Source organism: Equus caballus, chromosome 6, assembly GCF_041296265.1.
Source record: "Equus caballus isolate H_3958 breed thoroughbred chromosome 6, TB-T2T, whole genome shotgun sequence".
Lineage (NCBI taxonomy): Eukaryota > Metazoa > Chordata > Mammalia > Perissodactyla > Equidae > Equus > Equus caballus.
In genome coordinates, this window is record NC_091689.1 from 58,527,195 (window position 1) to 58,553,664 (window position 26,470).

Genomic DNA, 26,470 nt, shown 5'->3' on the forward strand with positions numbered 1-26,470 from the left:
CTGAAATTCATTCCTGGACTTCTCCTCTTTTCTGGTTCCAGCCTTGTGGCTTTAAATACCACTTACATGTCTCTGTCTTTCAAATTTATAACTCCAGCTTGGAGATCTCCCTAATATCCAGAATTGTATGGATAACTGATTACTCAACAACTTTAGTAGAGATTCAGTAGACATTGAAAACTTAATATACACCAAATCAAACTGCTGATTGGTGCCCCCCCAAACCTGTATCTTTTGCTATCTTTCTCTTCTCAGGAAATAGCACCTTCATCCTGCTAGTTGCTCAGGTTAAAATCCTTAGAGTCATTTTGACTTCTCTCACAAACTATGTCTAATTTATCAGCAAATTCTGCCGGTTCTGCTTTCGAAATAAATCCTGAACCCAATCCCCTTTCCCCTCCACTCCTACCGCTATTGGTTCAAGCCACCATCGTCTCTCACCTGAATTACTGCTCTAGGCTCTTAACAGGTCTCCCTGCTTCTGCCCTTATGTCTTTCTCATCCCTTCCTAACCCAGCAGCCAGAATATTCCTTTGAGAATGAAAGTCAGAGCCTGTTGTTCCTTTCTCATATCCCTCTGGGAAAGGAGTCTTATATCCCTACAAGGAAAGCCAAAGTACTTATTAGTGATCTATGAGGCCCTACCACTCTGGCCCCCTTGACCTCTCCAAACTCACCCTATACTACAGACTCCCTCAATCACTCCAGCCTCAGTGACTCCTTCCTGTTCCTTGAATATGACAAGCATGTTTCTGCCCCAGGAGATTCGTATCTACTACTCAGTTGATCTGGAATGTTCTTCCCCAGGCTCATGGCTCAAATTCTCCATGGCTCAGTCTCACATGCCCTGAACGCCTTTGTTTCACTGTCACCTTTTCAGTGAGGTCCTCTCTGACTCTCATATGTAAAACTGTAAAACCACCCCACTTTGTTGCCACTTCCAAACTTCCTTTCCTACTTTATTTTCTCCGCTGCTCTATATCACTGCTGAAACTCCCGGGGCTGACACAGAGCCGAGCACATAGTAGGTGCTCAGTGAATACTTTGTTCAATGAAAGAACGTCACATTACTTCTGATGTGAACAACTCAGAACTAGGATCTTTCTCACCTTCCAAAAATCACGACAAAGTTCTTATGCCTTGAATCTTTCACAGTTTCTTTTAAATGACTATTTTTCTTCTGCTTATCTGAAGAAAGAGATAACATTATAATATAAATGATAGAAAACTCTATAAATTCTTAACATATTTCTTTGCTCATTTCAAATTTTAACTGTTATTTATTTTTGAGCCTTTAGTATTTTCACATGTCAAAGTAATCAGACTAAAGTTGTGCTTGATTTTATTTTAATATTAAAATGAATTATTCTGCCTGCAGTTCTGTTATATTTAATATTGTTTGAAAAAAAGAATTGTTTTTCTTATATTAGGTCTTTGAAGCTTTGCTCTAAGAATTACTTCCCTCCTGTGAATTCACAAGCTGAAACAAAATTGCAAAAGTTTTTCCCTTTCAAAGCAACACAATATTATTTATTCTAGTGAACAGAGACCGACAAAGTAATGCAGTTATTTAGAAGCATGGCCAAAATTTTTTAAAATAAAATTTCAGTTTACATAGCAGAGAAACCTATAAAAATCATTTAGATTTGAAACATTTTTAACAATCTCTCCAGCATTTTCCCATGTAGCCCACTTTAAAATGCTCTCTTCCTTGACTTCTGCAGTGTCTCTCTCTGCATTACAGTGTCTGCAATGTCTCTCCTGGTCTCGTGGATTCACCTAGTCTGTGTCATTTCTAGACTGTTTTCTTCTACCTGCTTCAGAATATGAGCATTCCAGAAGGCTTGAAAAGTAATCAATAAGGATGCCAGACTCTTCCGATATTGAATACGTTCACACTGTCGGTCTCTTACACTGTCACAGAATAGTAAGTTATTCAAATGAGGAGCAAGTAATGTCAGGGAAAGCAGGACACATGTCAAATGAGGGGCTGTTTGTTCCTTTTATAAGACGTAAAATGAGAGAAAATAGTTGCTATGTGAAAATTAACAGAAGAGAAAGGGAAGTAGAGTGAAACCCAATCACAAGAATCCCAGGCTAAACGTACACACATACACATCAAAATTTTACTACATTTTTTTAATTTAAAAAATACCTTACAATTTTAATGTATATGTGTAGTGTGTGTGTGGGGGGGTGGGGTTCTTGTTTTGAAAATACACATTTCTGGGTGCAATTCCCCTGTGATTTTGATTCTGTAAGTGTGGGTTGGGATTTCCACATGGGCGTTTTACAGACATTTTCTATTTCGTGGATTCCTCTATTCTTTCATTTCTAGACATGTTTTCTTCTCTCCTCTTCTCAAATATTAGCATTCCAGAAGGCTCTCTGACACAAGTGGTCCATGGATTATACTTTGAGAAATATTTTCCTAGTGGCTAATTACCCCATAAATGGTACTCTACATACAATGTGAGTTCTGGACTTGGCTCCAAGTGAATTGTGGTGCTTGTTGGAGTAGAAGAGACAACACTTAGATTTGGTGAAGATAACAAAAAATTGTTGTGAAAATAAAGTACAGATGATGGCAATGTTTGATGTATAAAAATGACACTGTTCTGTATATCCTTTTAAAACTAACTTGGCTAAGTCCTCTGACTATCCCAATTCTTTTCAATTTTTTAAAATCTAGATTTTTTAAAAGAAATGTGTCATTGTTCCATCCTAGATGCACTTCAATCTAAATAAATAGCAACTTCTTAATAAAAGCAATTTTCTTATAACAACTATCCCATCGATTATATTTGGCTTATATTCCATGAATAGAAAATTGTTTTTCCAGATTGGCCCATTATGACATTAATCTCCTATTTCAAAGAATAAGATGCAAAGTAGTAGATAGTACCCAGCCTAAATAAAGCCAGTAAAGAGTACCCAGCCTAAATAAAGATATTTTATGGTGTTTCAGGATTATTTTTTAACCAAGGAAACATTGACCTTCAAAGATTACCAATTATTTCTTTATGAAACAAATCACAAATTGTTCTATAAACCTATAATAATTGGTATTATAATGATAATTGATCTCTTTCCAACAGCCAACATCTTTAAGTAATCTTTTCTTCTTGAACTTCACTGTCCATACAGTCTCTAAACCTCTTTGGCAGCACTTTCTGAGGCTTCCTTTGCTTTTATAAAGTTAAACTAGATAATGTGCATAGTGACTTAATAAATGTTGGCTTCACTCTTAACCCTTAAACGTGAAGATTTTCAAGTATTCAGGGCTTTAATTTTCAATTCTTCAAACTAATTTCCTTAGAAATTTCGTTCAGTCTTAAGACCTCAAAGATTATGTGAAATACTGCTAAATTTATATCTCTGCTTTTAATATTTCTCTGAACTCAATTTACATATTTCCAATTGCCTGGCGGCCATTTACACTCTGATATCTTGCCCTCTCTTTAAACTCAACAATTCTAAATTACAGTCTTCTACTTTCCTCTAAAACCAACTCTCACTCTAAGCTACTTATTTCAAAAAATTGCTTCACCCTCCTCAAGTAACCCCTGATCAAAACTTCTCTATAATTTATTTTCTATATTTTAACTTATCCTGATACACCTGAATATAATCATCAGCAAATCTGTTTAGTTTCCTGTTGCTTATATTATTGTCAAAGTCCTCTTCTATATTCTCTGTTAATTCATCTATGGATTATTTTGATTGAGTGCTATAATATTCCTTTCCTTGTTTTCTGCTTCCTCCCATCCATTCTGCATAAAACATCCTAAAACTCCATTTTCATCATATCAATAAAAAATTTGAATAGAATGTCTGTAAATTTCAAATTCCTTAGCCTAATGTGTAATATGCTACCCAATCTAGCTATAAGCTGCCTTTTAAATCCACCCTCTGCAACACAAAATTTGTATTATATTCTAGATGGTTCATTCATTGTTGACCAAATGCACATCAATCATTCTAGCTGGCTGTGTCATCCTTCAACTTACCTTCTATTTACTTTCTATGTCCAACTCAACTTCCAGGTTCAGCTCAAGCCTCTCGTCCTCTCTGAAGCTTCTGGGTCGCTCTTGCTCTTAGTGGTCTTTTCCTCCTTTGAATTCCTATTATACTTACTGTATACACCATCCATTTGATAGTCACTGTCTTATTTTTGAAACTTTTATCATCTTGGCTCATCCTGTAGTTTCAATTGTATTGAAAATTTGCTAACTGTAAAAACTGTGGGATATATATTTTGCATACTCTACAGTACCTCACACAGTGCTATACCCTTAATACATTTGTTAAATAAGTGAACATTTGCTTAAGTGTATCTCATTGTGAAAAATAGCCACAATCCAAAGCAGTTTAATTTAAACTATATTTATAAATTTATAAAATAGCTTTTCTCTATGAATTCTGCTATCTGTAATACTTGACACTAAACCAAGAATGGTCAAAGTGACAAATACTTGATCTTCACATCTGTCTCATTTAAAAATAAAGTGATTTCCCGTTGAGGATTATTTCTCTAAATAGTCAGCAACTCTGGACACTCATCATCTCCTCAACTGACATAGCCATCAATGTACAGGTCACCACATGCTGTAAATTTCATTTATTCACTCGCTGTTCTTTACTGACAGCTTTGTACCCTAATCTTTGTCCTTTGTCCAAATCTCCCTCAATTCTACATTCTAAGTTGAAAAAATGAATAAATAAATAAGCTAGGGTCCTGACATTGGTCCTTTTAATCTAGTTCCTTCCTGACTTTTCTGAAATCACCTTGGGAGTGACATCAGCATCATGGTGGCAAAAGATGTCCTCATTTTTGTCCCTTACTCAACAACAAAAATTCAGCATCCATCCAGACAGAAGTGTGTTTGTGAGAGCTATGGGACCCAGCACCATACAACAAGGGATACAGGAGGAGTCTCACTCACTTATGAATCAGATAATAGACATGCAGAACTCAGTCCCAGCTGAGGACCCTGCAGTGGCCCATGAACTGACTCCAGCCCCTCTTGGCCATAGTCCAGGAGCTCCTGGAAAGCACTATCTTAGACGATGATCCACAGATGAAAGAGTCTTTGTGAAAGTACAGGTTTCCAAAGGAGTAGTTTTATCACACTACTGTTGCAAAAATGTTTGGACACAGTGAAGTGACCAGTTAATAAAGCCTGGAAGAGGTGACTGCTACTTCAGATACAAAGACAGTAATGCAAAACTTCAAGGAACATGAAAAATCAAGGTAACACAACACCACCAAAAGATCACAATAATCTTTCAGTAACCAAACTCAAAGACCTGAATATCTGTGATTTACCTAATGTAAAGAACTCAAAATAGCTTTTTAAAGGGAAACTCAATGGGCTACTGAAAACACAGAAAAGACAGTTCAACAAAATCAGGAAAACAACACAAGAACAAAATGAGAAGTTTAACCCATAGATATAAATTTGAAAACAAAAGAACCAAACAAAAATTTTGGAGCTAAAGAATATGATTAATGAGAGCTGGCCCAGTGGCACAGCGGTTAAGTGCACACATTCTGCTTCCCTGCAGCCTGGGGTTTGCTGGTTCAGATCCCAGGTGCAACATGGCACCGCTTGGCAAAAACCATGATGTGGTAGGCATCTCATGTATAAAGTAGAGGAAGATGGGCATGGGTGTTAGTTCAGGGCCAGTCTTTCTCAGCAAAAAAAAAAAAAGAAAAAACCAGGAGAATTGGCAGTAATTAGCTCAGGGCTAATCTTCCTTAAAAAACAAAAGAATGTGATTAATGAAATGAAAAATGCAACTGAGAGCATCTACATCAGAATGGATCAAGTGGAAGAATCTGTGATATGGAAGATAGGAACTTTGAAATTTTCAAGTCAGAGGAGAACAAAGAAAAAAATGCAAAAGAGTGAAGAAAGGCTATGTGGTCTATGGGATACCATAAAAACAATCAATTTGTGAATTATTTTGGAGTTCCAGAAGAAGGAGGGAGGGAGAAAGAGACAGAAAGCGTATCAAAGAAATAATGCCTGAAAACTTCCCAAATCTTTGGGGAGATTTGGATATTTGAGTTCATGAAGCTCATTAGTCACCAAACAAATTCAATTTAAAGAGATCCTCTTCAAGAAGGATTATAATAAAACTATCAAAATTCAAAGACAAAGAGAGAATCTTAAAAACAACAGGAGGAAAAAAGCTTGCAACTTACAAGAGAACCTCCATAAGGTTATCAGCAGATTTCTCAACAAAAACTACAAGCCATGAGACAGTGCAATGATATATTCAAAGTACTGAAGAAAAATAAATGCCAACCAAGAATATTTTCCATGGCAAAGCTGTCCTTTAGAAATGACGGAGGGAGAAAAACTTTCCCAGACAAATAAAAGCTGAAGGAATTCATCACCACTAGACCTGCCTTACAGGAAATGTTGTAGAAAGTTCTTCAAGCAGAAATGAAAGGATAACATGGTAATTAACAACATGAATACGTATGAAAATATACAACCAGTGGTAAAGGTAAGTATATAGTCAAAGTCAGAATAATACTGTAATATAGTGGTGATGTTAACCATTTAACTCTGGTATAAAAGTTAAAGGACAAAACTATTAAAAATAACTATAGCACAACAATTTGTTAATGAACAAACAATATAAAAAGAGGTAAATTGTGACTTCATTAACATAAAAGAGAGGGGACTAAAAACGTAGAGTTTTGTATGTGATTGAAGTAAAGTTATCAGAATAAACAGACTATTATATCTATAAGACATTTTATGTAAGCCTCATGGTAATCACATAACAAAAACCTACAGTAGATTCACAAAGGATAAAGGGAAAGGAATCAAAACATACCACTAGAAAAAATCATTAATTCACATAAGAAGGCAGCAAGAGAGGAAAAAAGGAATAACAGAAGTAAAAAACAGCCAGAAAATAATTAATAAGATGACATTATAAGTCCTTACCTATCAGTAATTACTCTACATGTAAATGGGTTGACTTCTCCAATCAAAAGGCACAGAGTGGCTGGATGGATAAGAAAACATGACCCAATTATATGCTGCCTGAAAGACACTCACTTCAGCTTTAAGGAGACACATAGACTCAAAATGAAGGATGGAAAAAGATATTCCATGCAAGTGGAAACAAAAAGAGAGCAGGGGTAGCTATACTTATGTCAGACAAAATATACTTTAAACCAAAAATAGTAACAAGAGACAAAGAAGGTCATTATATAGAGATAAAGGAGGCAATTCATCAAGAAGATATAACAATTATAAATATATATGCATCTAACATTGGAGCACTTAAATTTATTAAGCAAATACTAACATTTGAAAGGACAAATAGACAACAATATAATAATAGTAGGGAACTTCAATACTCCATTTACAACAATGGATAGATCATCCAGAAAAAAAATAAACATGGGAATGTTGGGCATAAACCATACTTTAGACCAAATGAACCTGACAGACATGTGCAGAACATTCCATCCAATGGCAGCAGAATACACATTCTTTCCAGCACATACAGAACCTTCTCTATGATAGATCATATTATACTTTACAAAACAAATCTTATCAAATTTAAGAAGATAGAAATCATACCAAGAATATTTTCTAACCACAATGGTATAAAACTAGAAATCAATAAAAGGAGAAAAACTGAAAATACACAAATATGTGGAAATTAAACAACATGGTCCTAAACAACCAATGGGTCAAAGAAGAAATAAAAAGGGAAATTAAAAAATATCTTGAAAAAGAGAAATGCAAACACAACATAACAAAACCTATGGAATGCTGTGAAAGCAGTTCTAAGAGGGAAATTAATAGTAATAAATACTTATATTTTTCAAAATCTCAAATAAACGACCTAAGTTTGCACCTCAAGGAACTAGAAGAAGAAGAACAACCTAAACCCAAGGTTAACGGAAGGAAAGAAATAACAAAGATCAAAGCAGAAACAAATGAAATGGGAGAAAAATACTAGAAAAGATCAATGAAACTAAGAGCTGGTTTTTTGAAAACATAAACAAAATTGATAAGCTTTTGTATAGACTAAGAAAAAAAGAGGGAGGCTCACATAAATAAAATCATAAATTAAAGAGGAGACACTAAAACATACCACAGAAATACAAAGGATCAGAAGATACTACTATGAACAATTATATGCCAACAAATTGAATAATCTAGAAGAAATGAACAAATTCTTAGAAACATACAACCTACCAAAACTGAATTATGAAGAAGTGAAAAATCTGAACAGACCAATGACACGTAAGGAGATTGAGTCAGTAATCAAAAACCTTTCAACAAAGAAAAGACCAGGACCAGATGTTTTCACTAGTGAATTCTACCAAACATTTAAAGAATTAACACCAATCCTTCTCAAACTCTTCCAGAAAATAGAAGAGGAAAGAGGACTTCCAAACTCTTTTTGTGAAGCCAGCATTACCCTGATACCAAAACCAGACAAGGATGCTATAAAAAAGAAAATTGTAGGCCAATATCCCTGATAAAAATAGATGCAAAAATCCTCAATAAAATACTAGCAAACTGAATTCAACAATACAGTCATGTGTGGCATAATGATGTTTAGGTAAACAGCTGACTGCATATACAATGATGTTCCCATAAGATTAGTACCATATAGCCTAGATGTGTAGTAAGCTATACAATATAGGTTTATGTAAGTACACTCTGTGATGTTTGCACAACGATGAAATCACCCAGCAATGCATTTCTCAGAATGCATCTCCATCGTTAAGCAACACATGAGTGTACATTTAAAAAATCACACACCATGATCTAGTGGGATTTATTCCAGAAATACAAAGATGCATCAACATCAATCAATCAATAAATGTGATGCATCACATGAACAAAATGAAGGATAAGGATTATATGACCATCCCAGTAGTTGGTGAATGCAGAAAAAGCGTTTGACAAAATTCAACATCCGTTTATGATAAAAACTCTCAACAAAGTGCATGTAGAAGGAATGTATCTCAACATAACAGAGACCATGTACAGCAAGCTTATAGCTAACATCATACTTAATGGTTGAAAGCTAAAAGCTTTTCCTCTAAGATAAGGAACAAGACAAGAATGCCTACTCTTGCCACTTTTATTCAACATGGTATTGGATCCTAGCCAGAGCAATTAGGCAAGAAAAAGAAAAGGCATCCAAATTGGAAAGGAAGATGTAAAATTGTCACTATTTGCAGAGGACATGATATTATATATAGAAAATGCTAAAGACTCCACCAAAAAACTGTTAGAACTAATAAACAAATTCAGCAAAGTTATGGGATATAAAATCAATTTATAAAAATCACTTACACTTGTATGTTCTAATAATGAACTATCAGAAAGAGAAATTAAGAAAACAATCTCATTTATAATTGCATACAAAAGAATAAAATACCTAGGAATAAATTTAACCAAGGAGGTGAAAGACCTGTACACTGAAAACTATAAGACTAATGAAATAAATTGAAGACGACACAAATAAATGAGAAGATATTCTGCACTCATGGAGTGGAAGAAGTAACGTTGTTAAGATGTCCATATTACCCAAAGCAATCTACACATTCAACGCACTCCTTATCAAAATCCCAATGGTATTTTCCACAGAAATAAAACAATACTAAAATTTGTGTGGAACTACAAAAGACCCTGAAGAGCAAAGCACTCTTAAGGAAGAAGAACAAAACTAGAGGCATCATACTTCCTGATTTCAAACTATATTACAAAGCTTTAGTAATTAAAACAATATGGTATTGGCGTAAAAAAACAACATGTAGATCATTGGAAAAGAATAGAGAGCCCAGAAATAAACCCATGCATGTTCTATTAATTTACAACAAACAAGCCAAGAGTATACTTTGGGGAAAAACAACCTCTTCAATAAATGAGGTTTGGAAAACTGAACCGCCACATGCAAAAGAGTGAACCTGTACCGCTATCTTATGCCATCCACAAAAATTAACTTAAAATGGATTAAAGACTTTAACAGAAGACTGGAAATCATAAAACTCCTAGAAGAAACGTAGGAAAAAAGCTCCTTGCCATTGGTCTTGTTGGTGATTTCTTGGATTTGACACCAAAAGCAAAGGCAACAAAAGCAAAAATAAACATTTGGTACTACATCAATCTAAAAAGCTTCTGAACAGCAAAAGAAACCATCAACAAATTGAAAAGACAGTTTACTGAGTGGGAGAAAATATTTGCAAATCATATATCTGATAAGGGACAAATATCCAAAATATATGAACTCATACAACTCAATAGAAGAAACTACCAGTCTGAGTTTTAAAGGACAGAGGATCTGAAAAGACATTTTGCCAAAGAAGACACCCAGATGGCCAACATGAAAAGGTGCTCCACATTGCTAATCAGGGAAATGCAAATCAAACCACAATGAGATATCACCTCACACTTGTTAGAATGGCTATTATCAAAAAGATGGGAAATAACAAGTGTTGGCAAGGATGGGGAGAAAAGGGAACCCTTGTGAACTGTTGGCGGGAATGCAAATTGGTGCAGTCACTATGGAAAACAGTATAGAAGTTCCTTAAAAAATTAACATAGAGCTACCATATGATCCAGCAATTCTACTTCTGGGTATTTTATATGAAGAAAACAAAAACACTAATTTAAAAAGATATATACACCCCATGTCCATTGCAGCATTATCTACTATAGCCAAGACATGGAAGCAATCTAAGTATGCATTGATAAATGAATGGATAAAGAAAATCTGGTATATATGTACCAGGGAATATTATTCAGCCATAAAAAAGAAGGAAATCTTGTCATTTGCAACATCACAGATGGACCTTGAGGGCATTATGCTAAGTGAAATAAGTCAAGCAGAGAATGACAAATATTGTACCATCTCACTTATATGTGGAATCTAAACAAAATAAAATTGAACAGAGAACAGATTGTTGGTTGCCGGGGGGGGGGGGGGGGCGGGATAGGGGGGCATGAAATAGGTAAACGGGGTCAAAAGATATTAACTTTCAGCTATAAAATAAATGTCATGGGCATGTAATGTACAACATGCTGTCTGTAATTAACAATACTATGTTGTATATTTGAAAGTTGCAGAGAGTAGATCTTAAAAGTTCTTACCAAAGGAAAAAAAAATTGTAACTCTTTATGGTGATGGATGTTAACTAGTGTGGTGAGCATTTTGCAATACATACAAATATCAAATCATTATGTTGTACTCTTGAAACTAATATGTTTTCTATTAATTATATCTCAAAAAAACCTTATGTAAATGTAAGGACTGAAATATAAAATATCTAAAACTTTTTAAAAACTTACTTGATGGACTCAAGAGAAGAATGGAGATGACAGGACAAAGAGTCACTGAATCTGAAGATAGGGGACGTTGTCTGATCTAAAGAACATAGAGGAAAAAAGATTGAAAAAAAAGAATAGAATCTCAGGGCTGTCAGTGTCGCAATCCAATGTACACATCAGGATAGATGCAGAGAGGGCTGATGGCAGTGTTTCAATATATACATAGCTTACATATGTTAAACATACACAGGTGTTCTGGATGAAGTAATTAGTGAACACCAAGAATTCTTAGTGATTTCTCAAGGAGCTCTCCCTTGGCCTCCGTTTTGATATTATCATGTTATTGCTGTGCTCGTATATTTTTATCTCGGAGCAGGCAAGGCCTCCTAAGCAACGGCTCCTCCTGCTCCTGATATCAATATCGTGTCTCCATCTCTGCCCCCAGGCGACCAATGCCTGGCTTAGGTTGCCTCCCCCTGGAGGTCTTACCCGTCAATGGCTAACCAGCCTTCTCACCTCCGGGTCACAGGTTGTTGGCAAGCCTTTTCCAGTGATTATTAACCCTTCCTGGGTCAGGGGCGGCTACAGGGCTCTGTGGGAAAATACCCAAAGATCTACATTTGTGTTTTGGACTCCAAGAAGTACAGAAGAAAGAGATGGGGGCAGAAAAATATTTGAAGAAATAATGATCAAAAACTTCCAAAATTTAGTTAAGGACATAAATTTATAAATTCAAGTATCTTGGTGAACACCAAAAGAAAAAACTCAAGGAAAACTATGTATTTACATATTGTAGTCAAAGTGCTAAAAACAAAGGACAAGGAAAAAAATCTTGAAACAGAGAAAAACAACATATGGCATATAGGAGAACAATGAAACAATGTAGATGAGAAACAGTAGAAGCTAGAAGACAGTGGAACATCTTTAAAGTGTTTAAAAAAAAAGGAATCATCGACTTATCAACTTAGAATTCTATAACCAGAGAATATACATTTCAGCAACAAAAGAAAAATAAATACGTATTCCAATGAAGAAAAGCAAAAGGAATTTGCCCCAAGCAGACAGACTGTACCAAAACACAGAAGAAAAAAGCTAAAGATTTTTCTCTCTACTTTTCCTAATTTCTTAACATGGAAACTAAGGCCATTGACTTGAGTGTCATTTTTTTCTGATACAGATGATTAGTGTTATATTTTCCTTCTGCATACTGCTTTAGCTCCCTCCCACAAATTTTGAAATTCTATATTTGCATTTTCATTCAGCTTAATATTCTCATAATTTCCCTTCTGATGTCTTCTTTGTCCATATCTTATTTAGAAGTACTCTATTTCATATTGAAGTATTTTGAGATTTTCCATAAATGTTTCCATTTTTAATGTTTAATTTAATTCCACTGTTGTTAGAAAACATACTTTGAATGATTTGAATCCTTTTAAATGTATTGAGACTTTTTTGTGGCCCAGAGCTTGATATATCCTGGTAAATGTTCTGTTGAACATTTGTACAACTGAAAAAAATGTGTGTTCTGCTGTCATTGGGTGGAGTGTTCTGTGACTTTCAATTAGGTCACATTCATTGATTATGTTATTCAAATCTTCTATAGCCTCATTGATTTTCCGTGTGCCAGTTCTGTGAATTACTAAGAGAGGTGTGTTAAAATCTTCAACTATAATTGTGAATTAGTGTAATGTTGCATGAACACTTAAGATTATTATGTTCTCTCAATTATTTGACCCTTTATCATTCTGAAATGAACTTCTTTATTCACAGTAATATTTTTTGCTCTCAAATATACTTTGTCATACATTTATATAAATATTCCAGTTTTCCTTTGATTATTGTTAGCATGGTAAATCTTTTCCATCCTTTATTTTTAACCTTTTTGTCTCTTTGCATTTAAAATAAATTCCTTGTATACATGATACAGATAGATAGATGATAGATACACAGATAACAGATAGACAGGTGATAGATAAGCATACTACAGTTTGTAGCTAGCAATCTGGCACATAGATATATGAACACACAATCACATATAACTTTTTTAAAAGCTTTCCCAAGTACTATTGCTAAGCCAGGGTTTTCGTATTCTAGATTTGCAGAGTGAGTTTTCCAGACCCAGAAGAAGAACTTGGCATTCAGTCTGTTGTTTTTAACCTTGTTAGATACATTTCATCATTCCAGCCCCTCATAATTCAGTCCTGATTATCTGATCCAGCATATTGACCATAACACTCAGGCTGACACCTGTACATCTTATATCTTTATTGAAATCATGATAAAACTGTTTAGTAGGACAGAATCAAGGCAAATATTTGAGATATATGGGTATAAAACTCTTATATTTTACTCTGAATTATTAGTTTCTGCTTTTACAATCCATCTTCTTCCCATGCTATCAAGTATAACAACATCATAAATCTAATCTTCCAGTATTTCATCTGCCCTTCACAATTCCTCAATAATCGCTAACAAAGATAGTGTGTCTGTCTTATTTATACAGTTTTCTCAGCACTTGGGGATAGAAGCTGCGGGTTAGATTTGAAATTATTTATCGTGGTTCAGTGCAATTGTAAAAAAAAGTTTAATTACTAGTTAACTTGTAAACAACTCTTCAGCATTTGCTATTAAGTAGATTGTAAAAAATAAATGAGATTTAAAGGCTTGCTTCTTACAGGTTATTCAGACTGAGAAATGGAAAAACTTTCCAAACTTCGCCAGACACTTCAGGACAACACCTGGAGCTCTAATTAGAATTCTGGATTTTTAGAAGCAATTCAGTTTGTGTGTATTGAGTTAGAAAAGGAATCCTATCTACTAGACTGTGACTTCTGTCTAATTGTAAACTACATTAGGTTGAGGATTAAAAATTTAAAATTATATATATATAACAAGATGATCATCCCAATGAGTGTGTTATTTCTTTGAAAGCAGAAGCTCTTTGAGTCATTTTTCGGTGTCTTCTCGCATACCATCCAAAATACTAAACATACAGTAGTTTGATTTTTTTTTTTAATTATTGGAAATCACCTATTGATGACAAGAGTTCTATTGAAGGCTTAAGTTGGTGTGAAATGAAGCAGAGGACCATCCTAATTTAATTCACGAGGACCTGAAATCATCCCGTTCTATATTAACCACCACACACAGAAAGACTGGAAAAATCATTCCACCACTTCTTAATTTGAAGCACACAACAAACCATATATCGCAAACACTTTTGTTGTACGTCTGTACTCTTATTGAACATTGTCATTTTGTAAAAAGACCTTCTTCATAATGGCCAGCCGGAATTTCAAAATTGCAATTTGGCAGGCACGTAAACGAAAAAATGCTTTTTTATTATACTGTTTTGTTTCTGGCATCGACCTCAGGTTTTGATAGTCCTATCATATTTTAATCATCGTCAGTTGATTTCTACCAAAGCCTATATCATCCTGTGATTGGAAACATTTAAGTTAAAAAAAACAGCTTGACGGAAAATTCTCATAAATTATTCATGAAAAAGATAATAACCTATTAAATACAGTTAAGCTTTGAATTAATCTACAGAAGTTACCAAAGTGTCTGATATTTTTAAACCGTGTATCTTCATCACATTCCTGATAAAACTTGATCTGGAAGAGTTCTTAATTTGAATCTGACAGTTTCCTTTGCATTCTTTTTAGAGAGTCAATATAGGGTAGTGGTTAAAAGCCAAAACCTATGAGCTTTATGGAAAAGCCTCTTCAACAAAATAAAGACAATAATACTGGCTCAGGGATTATTTTAAGCAAGTACTTTAAATAAACTAAATACTCATAATGTGGTAGCTATTATTGTTATTACTGTGTATGAAAAATAAATATCTTCCTCATATGCTCATATACAAATACTAAAGGGTTGCCAGCATACTCTACAATGTGAGATGATTTTATTTACTTTATAGTTTATCTTGTGCTTCATTTTTATACCAACATGCTACTAGTTACTTTTTTCTTGATTTTGATAAACTAACCATGTTTTCAAGATACTTTCATTCATTGACACAACAACAAAAGTAACATTGAAAGTCATTTGAAATGCTGTGTGCAATCCAGGGCAAGAAATGAAGGCAGAAAACTAGTGTATTTAATTATTCATACACTTAAAACAGTACCATTTAGAAGTCAACATTGTGAACAAAGATTTACTAATATACATACATACATTTTAATTTTTATAACCTCCAATGATAACCAAGTTAAGAATCCCCTGAGTTTTACTGATCAGTTGAGAAAGAAGTCTCTCCACCAGTGAATGCTAGAATATCCTAAGACCTTCATTTCCAATCTTTTCAACTAGAGGGATCTCTTTTTAAACTTTAAAAAAAATTGATTCCTCAGATGTCATTAAAGTCCCTTTGTTAGCTGATAAATTTAAGAAATATAAAGTAATTTTTAAAACTACTAAGAATACAGTAGTTCTTTTAAAATATTAAAATTGTGTTAACAAAAACACCTACATGTATTTGAAAAAATAGCAGCACATACGTATGAGATATATTTATTTCGTCTGGGAGTGCTTGGTGTTAATGTGGATCCAGCTCCCTATCTCCACCCAAAGGTCCCCATATGTCATTTCTCCAATTAAGCTGAACATACCTATTTCTATTTCTCCCATGTACTCCACAAATTAGGGACAACTTGCATGAGGTTGAGAGAAGGCATGGGAATGTAGCACAAAAATATGGCTTTAGTTTACACTCCACCGTCTGTTAGGCCCCCAAGAAATTGTCAGGTCATCATTAGCTCCTAAAAGGAGATGTAAATAATCTGCCATGCTTGTTGTCAAGGAGATTTTTAAGGAGTTAAGTGGGAGAAGTGCAGAGAGGTGGGGAGGACTATCACAGAAGAGGAAACAAGGTCTCAGGAAAGGAGGACAGCTATTAGAGATCGTCTCCAAGTGACAGTGAGGATAATGACTAAGGATTCCTTCCAAGACAGTACAAGTAACTATGTTGTAAATCCAGTCTAGCTCCAACTGGGGCAAAAAGAGGTAAAAAAAAAAAAAAAAAAAGGGTGGTAAGTATCTAATTGTCTAATACAATCTGAGAGATGCGATAAAGTCAAAGTTTTACAAGTGGAGCATTGAGATATTGGACATAACAAGCAATCATTAACACAGATGCTCCTAATCAACCACAAAACCCAACAATGTGCATGAGAAGATCAGCTCTGGCAGAGGGATGCCTTCAAACAGCTAAGTGTTCAGGGTGAATACGTAGGATAGACCTTGGAAACAGACCCTAAAATACATCCACCTTACCCTCTAGTGGATTTTTTATTGCTTGATATTGCAATAAGAAATGTTGCAATTATTAAGAGAAATTACTTAAACAAAATCCTAGAAAGTTAGGAAAACTTCTGATTTTTATCTTGCATTGTAAATAATGATTTAACAAATAGCTGTGAAGTACTTTCAAAGAGCTAGACACTGAACATACAGCTCATTCGTTCAGTCCTTTGATAACTATTTATTTAGTGTTCACTACATTCCAAGCACTGTGTTGGTGACAGGATTTCTATGAAAGAAAGGGACGCTATGAAAAGAAGTCATAGCTTTGAAAGGAACGGAAAGAGTAAGCTATAGGGAAGCCCAATCTCAAGTGAGGATTTTACATTTTTAATTAGAGATTCAGAAACATATCGGAAGCTTAGGAAGAAGGAACTGAGGATGGCATTCGGGGAGTAGGGTAGTAACCGATGCAGCAAAGCCCAAAGGAAATGTCGGGGGTCGGGAGGGGTGGGACAACAAGACGTGGATTTTCCTATTAAAGAATTTCAATCTATAAGGAAGATAACACATACGTAAAACTATTTTTAAAACATAGAAAATGATAAATACTTTAACAAAAAATCTAGAATATATAGAATTCAGAGTTAGTATGAGCAACAAAAATGAAGTTTAGTTGGCTTCACACCATCTTCTAAGCATGGTAAAATATATTAGCCAGAATTCTAGAAGAAAGCAGTAGTGCTGCTTGACTTTGGTCCACTGTGAATTAAAGAGTGCTCTGGGTGACACAAGGAAACTTCTCATTGTTTAGGTTGAGTGTCAGTCTAAGAACTCTGTATCCTCAAGCCTTATGGACTATTCAGGTCAAATTGTGAAGTCTTTGTGTAGGTCTAAAATGCAGCCAGAGTTAAAATCCTAGGGTAAGACATTTAGACAAGTAGGACTTATTTAATCATTTTAAAATAAAATTTAATTCATATAAACGTAAGGGCAAAGGGTGAAATGAATATTGATGAGAAGACAGCTGGTGATTTCTTTAATAAATTAGCTGATATCTTTAAGGAGCAGCATATAGTGCCAGTAAGAAGAGGAAAAAGATAATGTTAGTAAGACAACTGCTTTAGAAAAAAAAGTTAAAAGATTCTCTTAAAGACTTGAGAAATCAGTGTCTGCATTTAAAGCTACTAAAGACACACTAAGCCTGATGCTCAGATCTGATGCACCCCTGACTTAAACAGAAACCTGTGCTGTTCTGTTATTCTAAAAACTCTCAGGATATTCAAGGACCTGGTCAAGGTCACTAACTTGGAAACAGAAGCCCAAACCTTCAGTTGCTAAATGTTTAGTGGAGGCTGGTAGACAAAATATTTTTTCCCTTCTATGATTGGGAGTTTATTCTTCAGGCAGTGGAGGATTCTTGAATGTTCTGAGAAGGAAAGTGACATGATCAAAGCAGCTTTACAGGAACATTAAATACAACAGTGATACACATGAATGAAAGAAAGAAGTGGGAAGTCTGGGGCTTAAAAAGTGATTGAAATCAAGTTATAATGAGTTAGGAAATAAAGATCTGTGGTGGCAGATGAACTGGGGCAAAAAGAGAGGATATTGATCTTCTTATACTTAGATTTGAAAATCAATGACAAGGGAGACACTAGAGAAAAGAAATAGTATCATTTAATAGAATTTTAATGAGTTGGAAAAATCTGTTTTGGAGTGTTGAAGAAGGATAGAAGATGGATTTTTGTTAGAGTTTATAAAAGGGTGCCAAGAAGACATCCAGGTGGAAATATTCACAGATCACTAGGCTAGGATTCTAAGGATGAACTAGAGATTCTTATTTGGGAATCAGCTACATTAGCGGTTCTCAATTGGGGTCGAACTTTGCCCCCCAGTGACGTTTTGCAATGTCTGGAGACATTTTTGGTTATCAGAACTGGGAGGATGGTGCTACTGGAATCTGGTAGTTAGAGATCAGTGATGCTGTTAAAGCATCCTCAATGCACTGAACTACCCCCTACAACAAATTATCTGGCCCCAAATGTCAATAGTGCCAAGGTTGAGAAATCTTGCTCATAAATGTCATAGTACCCTATGGATATCTTGTCCAATCGGTGCATATAGTACGCTCATGTTTATTTTATAAAAAATCAAAATAGTATCAAACATTTATTGAGTCTTACTCTATTTCAGGCACTGTCCTGACATTACATGATTTATTTAATCTTTTAAATGCTATGAGATAGGTATCACCTTTATCCTCAATTAACAGATAGGAAACTGATCCGCTGAAAAAGTTAAGATACCTGCCAAAAGCCACATAGCTCGCAAATTTAGAAGCACAGATTGCAATCCAAAAGCCCACTTCTAGAACCATGATTCTAACCACTAAGTTGGAGCATACAGTGATCATAGGTATGGTATCCTCAAGTCCCATGGCAGACAAGAGAGAGAATTACACAGAGCAAAAACACTTTACTCCCTTCACTCTTATCACCAAAAGAAAAAGAAAAATCCACTTTCTCAAATATTAGTAGCAATGTGTTTCTGTGTCATTGAATGTTTCATTACGCCAATGATGCATTTCAGAGCTCCTCGTCCAAGGGAGAGTTTCAAGTGGGGGAAGGGTACCATGAGCTCCATCTAAAGCAGCAGTTTTAACAGTCTTAGCATTTTGACATATGGATATGTCCAGATGTATTTTATCTAATTTGTGAGTAATAATAAAAAGCCAAATTTCCTAATGATATAATTTTGCCACATAAATTAGAACTGAATAAAAGTTAGTCCTATAATATATATTGTATTTTTTTCACTTTCCAATATGCTTTTTTGAATGCCAAAGAAAGATATAAAATCAAAGCTAATGACGGGGGTGGCACTGGATGGGTCATATGTGAATGTAATTGTATAATTCAGAGCATTAAAATATATTTGTTGAAAATTACCAATTTAATAGTTAGAATGTAGTCAACAAAATAAGCATGTAATTCCTCATTTGACTTTTAAATCATCTTTTAAAATATAAATTATAAAAACATTTCTCATTTTATCAAGCTAGGTATTCAGAGTTTTAGTACAATTTACTCTCCATTTGGTGAAGATCAGAAAAAGAGACCCCACTTGTTTGAAGTATGGTGGTTTCCAAGTTTTCAAAACAATAAGCTCATTCTTCAAATGACGTATTAAGAAATAAATATATCCATAGTGAGGGAGGATAGAAAAGAAAGAGAGAAGTTCTGAAGCTAGAATGAGACAGCTGGGTGGAGGGTAGGTTGGACAAACTGGAGAGGGTGCGCCCAGAGATCTACCCTTTTGGCATCATTGATCTACCCATCAGGCAGTAATTTAGGCAATTTGGGGGGGCTCCACAGAACACAATTTTAAAAGGATTATCCAATATATTTTAGGGTAATTTCGATAAAACTATTATAACTATCTTAAAATCTTCTAAGTATATTAAACTTGTAGGTCTAATTGATATTTTAATTAAATTCTGCTTTAAAATGTGATATTATATAACGTGCATACATATATCATTAGATACTTCATCTTAATTTATGTTAAACTCAAATTTTCTGATTTTCAAGTGGTGCACAGTGTCCTGAGGTGCTTAACTCCTATCTCTGCCTGTGGCTAGCGTTCCTCTCTTGACCATTTCTGTCAAAAATGCAAATTTAATTTTTACTGTAAAAGAACAAGTAAATTATATTTAATGGGCTTTTAAATATAGTTCTCTGACACGATACTTAATTTAAGATGGATAATTTTACTCTTTGAAACTGTACTTGGGGATTATTTTTGAGCAATGATGTATTTCTTTTGATTGCTCTCTTATTTTCTGATAAACAGTTACTGTTATAAATCTTGATCCTGCCTTTGGTCTAGATATTTAGTAGTTATGTATTTGTTTTCTTTGATAGCAACATGCATTAATATTTATAACCATTTTCCTTTGCAGCATCTCCCAGATGGCTCTGCGCCCAGTGCACATGTTGAATTTTATCTTTTACCATATCCCAGTGAAGTTCGTAGGAGGAAAACAAAACCTGTTCCAAAGTGTACCGACCCCACTTACAATGAAATTGTAAGTATGATTCATCTCTCATCCAGTCGTTTTATATTTTTCTTACCATTTTTCAGTTTAACAACCAAATATGGAAAATACACAGTAGTTGGCAGCATTATTCCATAAAGGGAAGATATTTCCCAAAAGAGCCACTGTGTGCTGATCACTGTTCTGGATGCTGTGAGAACTGGAAAACACAGATACTGCTTATGACATTGCTTATGAACTGATTTTCAAATTGTGGCTAGCCTCAAATACCAAGGGCCCAAGACTATATGGTATTTGCTTTACCTACTAACATTATCCCTGACTTCATCTTATTTTCTCTAACTTTATGTTCCTTTACCTGATTTTCCTTACCTAATAACTTTATCATAGTCTAACCTGTGTGTAACAATAGACTTCACAAAATCTGCTTTGAAAAACTGAAAAAAATAAACAAGTACAAAACACACATTAAAATAAAGTGAATTTACATTAGATACAGTTCTCTGATCTGTTTGTATCATACAGTTTGAACATCCAATCCCCTAATTCTCTCTAAGGCAAACTTTACATTTATTCTCTTGATTCCATCTTTCCCATCTCCTGCGCGCCTTACCCAGTTGATTATTTGCTTGCCTTTTCTTGAGGCTCTCTCATCCACTGGATCCTCAAGTCAGAAATCTTAAAAAAACAAACAAAGCAAACTCCTCCACTCAGCCTTTCTAAAGCCTTTCCTTCCCTATCACCTCCAAACTTTTGCAAAATTAACTTAAACATTTCCTGCTCTCACCTCGTTAATTCCTTTTCATCCATTAATCCTTTGCAGCATGGATTCTGACCTTAACTGATGCTCCTTTATTCAAGTGGCATCAATAGGCTCCTAACTGCTCAATCCGGTGAGCCCTCAGGCTCTCCTCTCCCCATGACTGTTGACTGTGCCTTCCTTCTTGACACCTTCCTTTGATTCTTGAGTTCTGCCTTTTCTTAATTCCCGTCCATCTTCTCTAGCAACTTCTTCATTTTCCTTCATTGCCATTCTTCCTCTGAAAATACTATTTGCTGGAGTTCCATGATCCACCCTCATCTCCTCTTGATATATATGCTGTATATATACACAATCTTATGTATCCACAGATTTTCATTTATCACCTATATGTAGATTGCATCTGAATTTAATCCTCAAGCACTGACTTCTCTCCTAAACTTTTGACCTGTGCGTCTGCCTGATAACTGAAGAGCTCCATCTAAATGTCTCCTAGGCACTTTTAAACCAGGCTTTCCTCCCTCCCCCATTTGCCATCTCAAAAGATACCTTTTAATGACACCACCCTCTCCCTACTCGCATGTCCAACCAACCCCCAAGTTTTGTCAGTTCTACATGTGCAGCCACCTGCCTCTTAAATCCGTCATCTCCTCACTGTCCCATTGCTACTTCTTTGTCTGGGGTCCTTGTGACTTTGGGTATTACAGTAGCCTCCTCTCTGCCTCTTATCTTGTGTTTCTCGATTAAATCATTCACATTTCTACCTAAAGTGTCTTTCAAAAGCTAGTCATATTTATTATTCTCCTGTTTAAATTTTTTTCAAAGATTCCTCACTGCCTACTGGATAATGTCCAGTGTCCTAAGGGCTGTGAATGCCCTAATGAAGGGCATTAAAACTTGACTCAGTAATTCTCCTGAGTTGTCTCTTGGAGCAATATCATCCTCATACACTTTTTAAAAATTTTTGTTTTGAGATTGTAGATTCACGTGCAGTTTGAGGAAATAATACAGAGAGAATTCAAATAGCCTTCAACAACTTTCCTGCAGTGGTAACATCTTGCATGACTAGAGAACAATATCACAAACAGGAAATTGACATTGGTATAATCCACTGAACTTCCCTCCCTCTAAAGCCCCTCTACCCACTGGCAATTACTAATCTGTTCTCCATCTCTATAATTTTGTCATTTCAAATGTTATATAAATAGAATCATACAGTTTGCCATGTTTTGAGATTCTTTTTTCGTTCACCATAATTCCCTAGAGATTCATCCAAGTATCATGATTCATGATGTATCAATAGTTTGTTTCTTTTCACAGCTGAGTAGTAGTCTGGTCTGGAGGTATGACAGTTTCTTTAACTGTTCACCCGTTAAAGAGCATCTGGGTTATTTCTGGTTTGGGGCTGTTGCAAAAAAGCTGCTGTGAACATTGATGTATAGGTTTTTATGTAAACATAAGTTGTAATTTCTCTAAGATAAATGCTCAAGATGTAATTACTGGGATATATGATAGTGGCATATTTAGTTTTATAAGAAACTGCCATTTTTTTTTCTATACCATTTTACACTCCCACTGGCAATGTATGAGTGATCCGGTTTCTCTGCCTTTTTGCCAGCATTTGGTGTTATCACTATTTCTAATTTTAGTTATTTTGATAGGTATAGTAGTTTTAATTTGTGTTTACCTAATAACCAAGAGCGCTAAATTTCTTTTCATGTGCTTATTTACCATCTGTATATGCTCTTTGGTGAAATATCACTTCATTTCTTTGCTCATTGTCTAATTGGACAGCTTGCATTTCTACTGTTGAGTTTTGAGAGTTCTTTATATATTATGAATACTAGTCCTTTGTCAGATATGCGGTTTGCAAATATTTTCTCCCAGTCTGTAGCTTGTCTTTTCATCCTCTTCTCAGGGTCTCTCACAGGGTAAAAGTTTTTAATTTTGATGACATCCAGTTTATCATTTTTTGTACAGACCATGTATTTGATGTCAACTCTAAGAACTCTTCACCAAGCACTAAGTCCTGAAGATTTTCTTCTGTTTTTTCTAAATGTTTTGTAGTTTTACATTTTATGTTTAAGTCCATTATCCCTTTTGAGTTAATTTTCTAATAAAGTGTGAGGTTTAGGTTGGTTCTTTTCTTTTTTGGCTTATGAATGCCAATTACTCCAGCACCATTTATTGAAAAGGCAGTTTTTTCTCTATTGAATGTCCTTTACACTTTGCCAAAAATAAGTCAGAAGTATTTATGTGCCCATGTCCTTTTATCAGCCCACAGTTGGTCATAGTCTGAAGTCACATCAGACAGTTTGTCATTCCCTGAATGGTCCCTATGACCTCTGTGATGGAGCTCATGCAGCAATTCACCCCTCCTGCTCTTCTCTGCTGACTTTGAGGCTTACCTCAAATGTGAACTCTGTGAAGCATTGTCTCCTCCTGAACTCTTAGAGCACACTTACCATCTTTTACTTCGTTTTTCATGTTTTTTAATTCTGGTATATTGTAAACTTCTTGAGAACAAGGACAATGTCTTATCTTTCTTGGTATCTTTAAAAGTTAATCACTTCTAAAAAGATTTGTGGAATTAAATATTTGGGTTAGTTTTTTAAGGGACACTTTATGAGTGTATATAAAATTTAAAACTGTATATGTATATATATAATTTAGTAAGGAAAGATTTTTTGACATTTTATTTTTTTTCATGTTGTCAACAGCTACAGCTACAGATATCTATCTTCCAAAAATATATCACTGGTTTCCATACTTTTTGAATGCAAAACCCCCCTACATCAATATCAAGCAACTTCTCAGACTCCATACTCTCCTTCAACATTTGTAATCTAAGAAAACATATAATGACAAAAAGCCACTAACAATTCGGGAGTTTAAACAAATTTGTGTTTTATTTATTCCAAGCTATATGTATTATTTAAAAACAGTAGCAAATACACATATATGGAGATTGTTTTATAATGCTCATTGTGTCTATAAATTTTCTGATAGTTTACAATAATTCTGGACCTTCACACATTTATGACCCACTGATTAGAAATCACTGCAATACTTTCTCCATCAGCCTATACTTGTAGCTTGAACATACACTGTATGTACTTTGAACATATTTAAAATTGCTTCAAAAACAGTAGTCCGTAGGCTATGCATAGCACACTCCAATGTAGACATAACCCAAATGAACAGAAGTGTGAATTAATGTGTGTATAGGTGACTATTTTAATGATCATCATATCATATAAAAAAGTTTGGCATGGAAGCTGGTTGAATTTAGAAAACCATGGGGGAGAAAAAACTGTAATGTTTTAATTTTTCTCCCATTATGTTCTGTGTCTGTATTAATACAACACAGACTTTTATTTATAAGAATTGCAAAAAAATATAGTTTTAATACTAGTTTTAGCTCTGGTTTTACTTTCTCTTGCCTTCAGCTGTGATGTACACCCATCTCTGTGCCAAAGCCCTCAATTATTTCTGTGCATCCTCAGCAACACCTTGTATATGCTTTCTAGGGAGGCCAGTAAGTTATCACATGGCATCTACCTTGTTCTTAATTTCTCCCCTGCTTTGCTTTCTGAGTACTGCTACATCAGCCACTCAGCACAGCTGGGATTTCTCCAAATGCCAAAGCTGTGCAATGTTCTGGGAAGTGGGAGAGAATGACCTTGCTCCCCTTTTTATATAAATTTCTTAGAGGAATACAAAGGGGATATTCCATGGTATCACCAATGTCTTATAAAGCGTTTAATGAAAATAGTTTTCATTTTTATTCATAGCCCTCTCTCTCTCTAATGCCTAGACCTGAGAGAAGCTGGGTCAGGGACACTGCCAAGTGTCCCCTTAGTATCTGTAGGGGGGAATACATTTCCTCTTCCAAAATGGGGGTTCGTCTGGCCGGAGAACGAATTAAATTCACATGAGACAGAATAGCAGGAGAAAATGAAACAAAGCTTTATGAGGAACCATGGCCCGGGGCCTTTCTTCCCGAAGGAAGAAAGGACACCGAAGAAGTGGGGTGCACAGAGTGGTTATATACCCCCAAACAGGGTGTTTCACATATGATTGAAATGTCCCTTTTACAACAGTCATGAGGCTGCTCTGTCAGCACAGCCCTCGATGGAAACGGCAGATAGGTCTGCTGTCCCAGTGAAGGCCACAAGGTGGCAGGTGTGTTGCCTCGGGCTGGGGGGGTGGGTCACAGATGAGCGCCTCAATTGGTTCCCAGCCTAAAGAAAGATGCTTAATCTTTAAGGAGATGCCAACGTTGGGAGGGGGAAGGAAGTCAGTTACAGGAGGTTACCAGACAAGCACAATAAAATGCAGATTTAAGTCCTTGCCTTTGGTATTGATTAAAAGTTTCTAGAGAGAAGGTCATCTCCTTTCTTCTTCCTGGTACAGAGAGGGAGGCACCTTTTACAGTTAGAGATTTACCTTACAAATGTAAACGTGTCCTAACAAAAGGCAAGTTCCATTCCTCAGAGCCTCCTTCCCTGTCCCAGTTTATCAAAAGCAATCAGCCTCAAATAATCCTGATGCCAAAGAGACATATCTTGGGGTGGCCAATTTCAGGTCCCTACATATCCAACCTTCAGATACTGAAGCTTTGATACAAGGCCAAGCTTGTCTACTTGACACGTCCCAGAGTGACTCCCAACAGGCTGTGTCCACAGTCTCCCTGAGAACCCCCACCATATGCAAATCCCTGTGGTAGATATGACTGGGCTCAAGGTGGGGCGGGGCTGGCAGTAGGAATGCTCATGGAATGGCCCTACAGCCTCTAAGCAGAGCTGGGATTCTGGCTCCAATGCCCTTACTCTTTTGGGTCCTCTATGTTTGGCATCTGGTAAAAACCATCATTTTTTAAATGATTCATTAGAAATACAGATTCTATCTTGTAACAGGATTATATTATTATAGTCAGTGTATTTTTTATGTTGTATTTTATTAGATCTTATCCAATATAAAGTGATGCAGGGTTGGTGAGCCGAGGAGTCGAAAGAAAGATTTCTTAGACTCTTAAGATCTGGCAGTAGTGCTCTTTTATTTAGAGAGTAG

The 26,470-nt window shown here is 35.3% G+C and overlaps 1 protein-coding gene across 25 annotated transcripts in view; it reads left to right on the forward strand.

Annotated features, from left to right (window-relative positions):
• Positions 1-26,470, forward strand: part of PIK3C2G (phosphatidylinositol-4-phosphate 3-kinase catalytic subunit type 2 gamma) — a 510,459-nt gene that overhangs the window by 479,682 nt on the left and 4,307 nt on the right. For all 25 annotated transcript variants that reach the window (XR_011439709.1, XM_070270025.1, XM_070270013.1 and 22 more), the window contains one exon: positions 20,542-20,667. Coding sequence is in view for 24 of the 25 variants with exons in the window: in XM_070270025.1 (XP_070126126.1) it covers positions 20,542-20,667 (126 nt within the window). In the remaining variant the exon portion in view is untranslated. The remainder of the gene's footprint in view (positions 1-20,541; positions 20,668-26,470) is intronic.